Source organism: Phragmites australis, chromosome 18 (assembly GCF_958298935.1).
Source record: "Phragmites australis chromosome 18, lpPhrAust1.1, whole genome shotgun sequence".
Classification (NCBI taxonomy): domain Eukaryota; kingdom Viridiplantae; phylum Streptophyta; class Magnoliopsida; order Poales; family Poaceae; genus Phragmites; species Phragmites australis.
This window is the reverse complement of record NC_084938.1, coordinates 20,039,299-20,049,178: the sequence shown is the minus strand read 5'-3', so window position 1 is coordinate 20,049,178 and position 9,880 is coordinate 20,039,299. Positions and strand designations below refer to the sequence as shown.

The 9,880-nt window shown below is 41.7% G+C and overlaps 2 protein-coding genes across 2 annotated transcripts; one reads left to right on the top strand and one right to left on the bottom strand.

Moving 5' to 3' along the window:
- Window positions 1–3,898: 3,898 nt before the first annotated feature.
- Window positions 3,899–6,010, top strand: LOC133899257 (large ribosomal subunit protein eL34). Its single transcript, XM_062340237.1, has 4 exons — window positions 3,899–4,055; window positions 4,151–4,230; window positions 5,503–5,612; window positions 5,701–6,010. The coding sequence occupies exons 1-4, from the start codon at window positions 3,977–3,979 to the stop codon at window positions 5,789–5,791; spliced, it is 360 nt and encodes a 119-aa protein (XP_062196221.1). The 5' UTR covers window positions 3,899–3,976; the 3' UTR covers window positions 5,792–6,010.
- Window positions 6,011–7,055: 1,045 nt separating this feature from the next.
- On the bottom strand, window positions 7,056–8,554 carry LOC133899256 (putative NAC domain-containing protein 94). Its single transcript, XM_062340236.1, has 3 exons — window positions 8,321–8,554; window positions 7,822–8,123; window positions 7,056–7,727 (listed from the first exon to the last, which is right to left on the bottom strand). Exons 1-3 carry the CDS (start codon window positions 8,505–8,507, stop codon window positions 7,074–7,076), a joined length of 1,143 nt encoding a protein of 380 aa, XP_062196220.1. The 5' UTR covers window positions 8,508–8,554; the 3' UTR covers window positions 7,056–7,073.
- Between the last annotated feature and the right edge of the window lie 1,326 nt (window positions 8,555–9,880).

Below are 9,880 nucleotides of genomic sequence, written 5' to 3'. Positions count from 1 at the left end.
TGGTCTCCTACCTACCACTGAAGTATTTTGGTCTATTTTTCGCTATGTTCATCAAACGGTCGTGGTTTCTTCAAGATTTAGCTTCGCCTCGACGCAAGCTTCGCGATGATGCCATGTGGACCCTGTCTTAAGATCTTGACAACCAGCAAGTTTCTCTCGCTCCTGATCCCTCAAACCACCTTATCACTTGCACCGGCATCCCTTTCACTTGACTTTGTCAACACATTGACTTCATTCAACTTCCATGCTTTGCTTGACCTCTACATGTACTGCTAGGATCACCTTTGACTTCGCTCAGCCTCCTTGATTGTCCGGCACCAAGCATCCCGCTTTGCCCTGATCCCGCTGTCGACCATCAAATTGAATCCATCACCTGCACACCATAAGACAAGCAAACATCTATCTCCAAACCATCTCCAATTAATCCAACTCAAGATTCTTTAGTTGTCAACACAACCCGGGGAAATCATGAACACCGGATGTTTCGGTCTACACACCAGAACATCAGATGTGTGTAACCTCCTCTGTTGTCTGTTCCCTTCACTAGAACATCTGGTGTAACTTCCGGAGTACTCACTGAAACTTACGGTGTCAACATCAGAACCTCTCCTATTCAGTATAGCACAGAACCCTCCGAAAAAATCTTCTCTGTAAGAAATGGTCCGGTGTCATCACCGGAACTTCTGGTGTTCAACGTTCCATTTTTCCCGAAATTTTCTTCTCTGCAAGAAATTATCCGACATGCACAAAACCCCAGCATCGGACCTTCCGGTGAGGACCAGAATTTCCGATGTACACACCAAAACATCCGGTGTGTACAATTTTTCTGAAATCAGAGATAAAAATGCCAACACAATTTTATCTCTAACTTTAGTTAGACATGATCATAATTGTAATACATAGACACTCTTATGTATACCAGAAATCATCAAACCAAAATAATAACTTTATCAATTACTTATCATAAATAAATTTAAGATATATTTTAACTTAAGTTTCGCATGTATGAATTTCATCTGGCTGCCCATCGGTAGTTTCCTGGCACCACCGGTAGTTTCCTTGCGATGGAGATTGAGGCGATAGCTTGTCTGGAAGGAATTAAGGTTGCATCTGAATTGATCGATATACCGATCATTCTGGAATCGGTTAATGCAATGATTATCCAAGCTTTGCAGAAAGGGAATGTACTTCGTGCATTCTGGTCTTCGATCATTGATGAAGCGGTTAGCATCGTAAGACGTATTCAAAAGGTGTACTGACACTCTGTAAAAAGAGTTTGTAATGGGGTAGCCATGTTTTGGCTAAGAGGGGAATAAGTTCTGGCCAGTGTGGGGTAACCATTATCAAACTCATTTTTCAGGAATGTAATCCTCTTTTCCGATAATCAATGAAGCCCTCTTTCCTCTAAAAAAATGTTCACCGCCGAAATCAATCACGTAAGGATCTGTAACAATCTTCCATGGAGAATTTGGTGCATCGGCTAGAAGCGAAAGCAGCGTGCCCGCGTACATATGTCGGGGCTGATCACTCGTCGTAGGAGCAGAGTAGTAGTTGACTTCACTTGCGTTTGCCATCAATGTGGACAGAACCAAACAAGTGCACCCCCATCGGACTAGATATACAGGCCGGACCGGACGAGGCGGCAGCCATCCGTACATAACCGAGAGCCCCGGCCGCCGTTGATCAGTACGGGACAGCCGTGTTCAACTCCTTCGGCTACATGGTTTAGTGCTCAACCATCTGTAATTTATGGTCATATATATCTTAACATCAGGTTAGTATAGAAGTCGAAAATTGTATTTTATTAAAAAAGTTGAATGTATATTTTTTTCTAAAAAGGTTACTACTATAATTCCTGCATTAAATAAGACATTTTTTGGGACTACTTGATAGTTAGCTAATTTTTATTCTGATTGCAATCAATTTTTTTACCAATAAAATGCTGACACATAAGCAGCCACGTTTTATATCTAAATAGAAATCAACTGATTTATTTCTTTGTTTCAGCCAGTTTTTCGTTGTGAAGCAATCAGCTTTTTGTCAAGAAAAAACCGACTGGTTTTTTGTTTCATTTTAGTCAGCTTTTTCTTTTAGATTGCAGGCAACTTTTGGGCCAATAGAACTCTAGTAAGTAATCTTGTGTACTCTTGTTCAACAAGAAAAACCAACAGCTTTGTTTTCCTTGCAGTCAGTTTTTTTTCAAGTTTTTTAGCAGACAACAAACACCAAAGAAATGATTGAATTTGTTTCAAAAGCATCCATCACGGTCCTGTCCCATTTTAGAATCACACGCCTCAGCCCTGTCTTATTTTATTAAATAAGATTGTTTTAACTTTTATCATCTTACAACCCAGATCACAGACATACATCAAAGAACTGGTGGAAAGCCTACAGCTTACAACGAGCTTGCTGATACAACAACAGTTTAACGACCTCATAGATCTCAAAACAGAACAAAGACGAGATAAGTTTTCCACGCGACCAACTCTTCTTACAGCACAGCATCTTCAAACACATTCATCTCTCTCCATGGTTCACTTGCAATCTCTTAAACCATACCTACATTTGCATCATCGGCACAGGACCTTCAGCGGTACTTTCAGTTGGTACTCAAAGAAGCCACACAATTGATCCATCTTTTCTGACACACAATACCCTGAAACATTGATTGCCAGCTGCTTACTATCTTCAGAATAGCTTTCAAAATTGTTCTGATATCCTGTTTACAAAAACCTCAACAGTGTTGTCCCACAAAACCACAAAAACAGAAGTTCTGAAATAGCGCACTACTATATGGACTTGCATAAACATAAGTGTTGAAGTAATGGATAAACTGTAGACATTACACTTGGTTATTTGTTTGTGGATCGAATTATATAGGCTTGGAAAAATTGTATGCAGGGAGTCATGGTAGAAGGATCACATGAAAAAGTAGTTGAACTTAAACTAGAAGTTGTATGAAATCACAAGAAAGGAAAAAAATATGAACCATGTAATAAGTTTGACTGTGCAACTAGAAAATGAAACAAGGTCAATTCAAAGTACAATTGCAAAGAAAATAACTAAAGATAATATAAAAAAGATTAGCTAATCTATGCAACTGGAAACCAAGCAAAAGAAGGCTCTAGTTTGTTATGGAGGCGTCATGCCTGTAAGTTGTAAGATTTCTGACTTCAAGGTGTTAGCAAATGAAATGGTGTTGTCACATAAAATGAAGTGTTGGCAAAGCAATGAAGTGTTGTCACATAAAATGCGTTGGATTGAACTCCTCCCTGCCAAAATCGATCTCCACTTCTCACATGGATCTCCATGTCGTCCGAATCGTGCTCGTCTCCTCTCCGCTGGATTGGGCTCTCCCATGGAGAAGACAAGGATGGGAAGGACTACTTGGGAGACAAAAGGTGTACCGTTTTTTTTTCCAGTGTTTTCACAAAGGGTCGTTGCACGGGGTATCTAGGCCTAGGCAGCTGTTTGGTTTGTGCCTCCAGTTGGCCAAGCTAATATTTGGTCATGTTCAGAAAAATTAGTTTCTATTTGGTTTAAAGCCAAAATTTGGCCTCCCTTAGCAAAATTTGGCCCGCCCAGCTACGGTAAACATCAGCTCCAAGGTCATTCATGGACATCAAATTGGTGGCCCTGATTTTGGCTTGGCATGACCTCAATCCAAACAATATCTATTTTTCCCATATTTTAGCATTATTTGGGTTTTTGCATAGCCAGAATTTGGCTTGGCATACTGAGGCCATGATCCAAACAGCCCTAGTAATTTCATCGCGACACGGCCCACACGGCCCAGTAAAGCGGTCGCGACGAGTCAACCAGATGAAGCCCATCCGGCCGCCAGATCAAGCCAATCAGGGCCGTCCGCTCCCCGTCGCCTCCCGAGCCAACTACTTATAGTCCTCCTCTACCCCTTCCTTCCCTCTCCCACCCAGCCTCTCTAGGGTTTATCGGCGGCGGCGGCGGCGGCGGCGAGATGGTGCAGCGCCTTACCTACCGGAAGCGTCACAGCTACGCGACCAAGTCCAACCAGACCCGGGTCGTCAAGACCCCAGGTGCGCCCCGTCCGTTCTTTCTTGCTCGCTCTAAGGTTTCTTGATCCGTTCTTGATGGGTTTTTTATGGCTTCCTCCTGGCCTGGGCTCTTGCAGGTGGGAGGCTCGTTTACCAGTACACCAAGAAGAGGGCGAGCGGGCCCAAGTGCCCCGTCACCGGGAAGAAGATCCAGGGGGTGAGTGATGCTGCAGCTCCGCTCTGGTTTTGTTTCGACTGTGGATGCAGTTGAGTTCTGCATTGCTCCTTGGTTGTGAAGCTATGTTCAGTACTATCTGTGTTGAAGTAATGCTTGAGCTAGATCTTGATTTGTTATTCAGATGGTTGACACTTGACAGTATCTCTAGTCTTGCGATTGTGTTTGGAATCGTTGCGCTGTATGCAATTTCATGCCGCATTTTGCTTGTATAGCATTGCGATTATATCTTGTTTTTGTCCAAATCTTTTAGTTGCTAGTAAATGGTAGTAAACGTCATTGGGACTGAACTTACTGGCTAAAATGGGTATGGGCTATAACTGAATCCTTTGAGAGAAGGGGATATGTGATTGCTAGTTATTTGTATTATTATTATTGGGGGGGGGGTGGGGGTGTCGGAGTTCTTGTTTACCACATGCTGCATTTGGAGTGCCATATTATTGGTTTGTCGATGACTCTTTTTTCCTGCTAGCTTCAGTTCAATTATTTTGTCCCACGTCATTTTGTGTAAATATTTTTCACCTTGTAAGCTGCAGACGTGTCTGTTGAATGTTTTTTTTACTCTGTTGTCATGTAACCAAAACCTACTTTTTTTTACTTAGGTGAAACTGAGTACGTTCCTTTAAAATGAAAATGAATGCCTCTACTTTGTTTGCTGACACTACTAAATTAGGAGGAGGCTGTGTGGTATTTTGAAACTACTGAGTTATGAGGAACACGTTATAGTCATCATTCTAAATTAGCTAACCCTAGTTGCAATTATTTTAAGCCCATTGCCTCTTGTTCATACTACTCTGTAGGTTGTTTGTCTATGTCTGATCTTGTGTCTCATGTTTGCATTGCTTATTTGATGAGTTGATGCGGTTGTGTTTATATTTTGTTGAGAAATATGTGTGTTTATAACGTCTACTTGGATGCTGGTGCCTAGTGTTTAAGCAGATGAAGCCAAATTAGCTGAGTTGATTTCCCTTGTTTGCTATGTTGAGTAATACTGTTACATGTTAGATTCATCATAGTCACTTCATAGCCTTCTGTTTGGCATTAAAGTTGAAGTTACAATTAGTTGGTTCTATCAGAAGGTGTTCTATCAGATGAGGGCATTTCATTGGGGAGTTGTAGATTTTTTAACCGAATGCTAACGTTTCAAGTCTAATCTCTCCTATCTGTAAAGATCCTAAGGGCCACCATAACTACTCTGCTATTCAATGTGAATTTTCCACCTAAGATCCCATGCTATTGTTATTATATTTCCAGATTCCCCACTTGAGGCCTGCTGAGTACAAGAGGTCCAGGTTGTCTAGGAACCGCAGGACTGTGAACCGTCCTTATGGTGGAGTGCTCTCTGGAACTGCAGTCAGGGAGAGGTCAGCAGATAGAGCTGGATATATTATTTTTTGAGAACTCAGTGTCTGCCATCTTGTAATCATATGAGTTACAACTTTTGCTCTGCAGGATCATCCGTGCTTTCCTGGTTGAAGAGCAGAAGATTGTCAAGAAGGTCCTGAAAATACAGAAAACCAAGGAGAAGACAGCCACAAAGTAGAGCTCCTGAAATAGAAGTGCAACGCTGTTGTACACAACGAAATGTATTTTTGATGGTGGATGATGAAAGACCTAGTTGCCTTCGTGTTAAATGTTTAGTATGTAAGACATACCTGTTAAAGTTTAGAGTGTTTCAAATTCCTTGCACCTTTTGTTGGAGTACCTGGACATCTGTTCCCCGAGTTGCTTTGTTATGAATTCCGATCCTATTTGGGAACCATCAGCTTAGTCGAATTTACCTACTGGTTTGTAGCAATCTTTCATCACAATCTCCTGCTTCATTGTTCCATGGCATTTTCTTGCATGATCACGGGGCCTACTTGCGTTAGTTCTTGATCTACGAAATTTACAATTAACCACTCTGATGGTAAGTTGCAAGATCACAAGGATAAGGTTGCAATTTAAATTGAGTCGATAAGCTTCGAAGCTTGATTGACTTGTTAAGTTAGCATTAGCACTACATCATCTAAATTATTTGAAAAAGGGGACTCTAGCAGCAAAAATAACAGTTACAACGAAAGCAAATTTATGCCAAAGAGCGCAAAAGATGATTCAAACAAACTCGTTCTTGCTAAAATAGCAATATCTCACGATTTTTTGAAATAGTATTATTTTATAAGAAAATACAAAAATATAATTTAAAATGAGAAAATTGTAAAAATAGCTAACAGTCAGCACACCATTGCCGAAAACACACTAGTCGGTAACCAGAGAGCCTATCGACATTTGATGTGCCGACAAAAAGGTGGGGCAGGACGAGTGGGTCATGTCTGCAGTTGGTATACCAACAGACCCTGTCGAAAGGACGTGTCAGTAGTTCGTATGCCAATAGCCCGGTTGATGGGACATGTCGGCAGTTGGTATGTCGACATGAGCTCGTTTCACCTCCATGTTTATTTATCAAATGGGATATCGAGACTTTAATTGCTGATTACAACCTAGTCGGCGATTAGAGTGCTAATCGGCATCTATTTCTGTAATTTTTTCTATTTTTAATAATATTTTTGCATTTTCAATAAATAATATTATTTCAAATATATCACAACACCCAAAAACTCAAAATACATGTACGACACAAGGTATCCTTCTCTCTGTTAGCTTTGCTGTTAACAATGGTATTAGCTCACTCACAGTATGTACTAAACTGAACAAAAATATATGCTTTTTTGGTTGCTAACAGAAACGCTAACAGATGGAGGCCACTCACACTCAGAACACCTGTACAAGTAACCTATGAAATAGTAGCTCTCTCTCTCTCTCTCTGTAGTGCAATGCAAACTGCTCTAGTGTGGCAGCTCAGTCTGGACAGCTGCTGGGCTCAGGAAGGACTCCCAAGGCATGTTGCACCTCCACTCATCCGAAGAATCTGCACCGAGATCAAAAGGGAAGTTGATCCTCCCCACAGCTTCCCAGTCACTGCTGTTCATGCTGAAGCCATTGCTAGTCTTCCTTGTGGATGAATCCTGACTCCTGCCACTGATGCCTCCATTGACATCTGCAGAAGAATCAACTACAAACCTACTGAGCTGATGATCAGGCTGCGTGTTGAAGAAAAGCGGCGAAGCGCCTGCGGTCTTCTGTGATGTTTGCGCCTCGAAAGGGAAGATGATTGGGCAGTTCTGAGGTTCCAGAGACGGGCTGCAGTTGAAGTTTATGAGCTTGCATGAAGAACCCTCTAGAGATGGGTTGTTCACCTTCAGCTGCTGCTGCTGCTGAGCTTGCAAGCCATGTCTGTTGGTGAACTGACTTGAAGGTGGTGCAACTTGCAATGAGCAAGATGAGCTCTCCAAGGCAAACTCTGAAGCTTGCACTGATTGCAAGACAGAGAACATCTCTGCCTCGGTTGTGCCAGGCAGTGGAGGTCCCCAAGTGTGCGACAGTGCCCGCTGCGCCATGGAACTGGTCTTCTTGAAGATTCTACAGATTGTCCAGGAGTCCTGTTTGTGACACAGAGAATGTCTCTTTCAGAATATAGGATAACATTTGAATTCAGCTCTCTTGAACTGCACAAAATGAATTCGCAATGCTTACATTGAGTGGAATAGTCTTGTCGATCGGCTGCTTGGGAAGTGAGGGATCGGTGAGCGAAGGGAGCCTGAACTCATGCATCATCCAGTCAGTTTTCATCCCTCTTGCTGCTCTCCCCTTGTAGAACACAAGGGACTTCTTCAGGCCTATGCACTTGGTGCTCTCAGAGGAGTAGATTGGCCTGTCTGTCCCTGTGGCCTTCCAGAATCCAGCTGCTGTGACTCTGTTCGGTCTTACGCTGTTGCGGTATTTTCGGTCCCTTGGGCAGTAGAAGTACCACTCTTTCTCACCGGTGCTTGCAAGCTCTGTCGATGAACAAGAACAATAGAGTCAGAAACTGCAGTAAGGTGAGTGACTGATATGGGCTCCTATCTAAACCGGAAACTTGTTCACTACGTCTTCCGGTATCATCTTGAGATGCAAATAATATTTTAAGTTCATAGAAGTCCAGCCCATTCATTGGCAAAAGATGTAAGAAGTTCTGAAGTTGGCGGCAGCTTACTTGGGAGATCCCATGGATCATACTTGTAGATGTCCAGCTGTCTGATGAGCTCAATGGAGATAGGCTTTTGCTGGATCTTCCTCTTGAGGTAGAAACTGACCAGTTCTTCGTCTGTCGGATGAAACCGGAACCCGGGCATGAGGATCTCATCTGACCTGTCCATATTGACATCATTTCTCTCCTCCATATCTTACAAAGGGATGAAGCTTGAAGCCTGCTTGCTGCTGGTTACAGACTTACAAAGTCTACTCTTGTACTACTGATGAAGTATCTAATGAGTGGCTTTCAGGGATGAAGCTGCTGAGGTGAAGACAATCACCAAGAGCTGTATACTATTGCACTTGCAAATCTATTACACACCATGTGTGTATATATATGAAAGCCTGAGCTGCTTGGAAAGACTAGATTGGCCTACAATTCCGAATGATTAAAGAACTATTTTGAGTTCCTCCTCTATTTGAAGCTGTCATGGTTTATTTAATTGTGGATCAGTATCTAAACGAAGACAAGCTCAGCAGCATGAGGCATACTGTCAATCCCTTTCGGTTCACACTTAGAATACTCGAGTACGGCAGTCAAAACAATCCTAAACTACACAACAGTGCTCTCTTCTAGATTTCGTTGTTCAGTTGTAGCCTCCCCAGATAAACAAAAGAACTTCAATCGTACTCCAATACACTGCAGTTTGTTGGTATTCAAATTTTCATCGAGCAAGGAGTATGAAACTCTTCTCCATGTGCTATTGGCTGCATGAACTTCAAGATATATTCCTTCAGTATCTGGATACTAAAATCCCTTCCTATGTAGTTATATGCATTATTTTTGTCAGTTTGTGCTTTGGGATTCTAAAAGATTTGTGGCCACTAAATGCAATTTTTTTGTTGAATTTGACATAAGCCTAACTATATGTGTCTTTATCTCTGTTAGAGAGAGATATGCATAAGTTTGTTTCCTACTAACTGATTTCTCTTCAGAAATTCTTTTTAAGTCATCCAGAGATAGCGATTGCCTGACCCGTGTAATTTTCTTCATTTGTTTACGAACTAGCGTGTGTAGCACTGCGTAGCGTTGGAAGGGAGCTTCTTACTCTAAGCACAGTCTTGTTGGACTAAAATTAATCGCAGATGAGTTGCCACGTTGGAAACCTGGTCCAATTTGCTCCAACAGTCAGCCTGCTTAATCGTATGCTGGCTCTGGCTGGTCCTCCTTCCACATGGCACAATAAAATTGCTTGCTGCTCATTCCATAGTCCATAAGCACAATATTACAAACATTTGAACGTTCGTAGCAAAATCGATAGACTTACTGAATAGGTGAGCCTATCCTAGATTTACAATGGTAAGCACCCACTGTTTTCATAGAATCGATAGACTTACTGAATAGGTGAGCCTATCCTAGATTTACAATGGTAAGCACCCACTGTTTTCATTTTCAATTATACGGTGGTATCTAGTGCATAATTTGCACTTTTAATACAAAACTGTACAAAATGCTTGCAAGCTACTATTATTCTCGAAAATAAGAATTTTTAAGTATTTATTTTGTTGAAAAATATTTTCG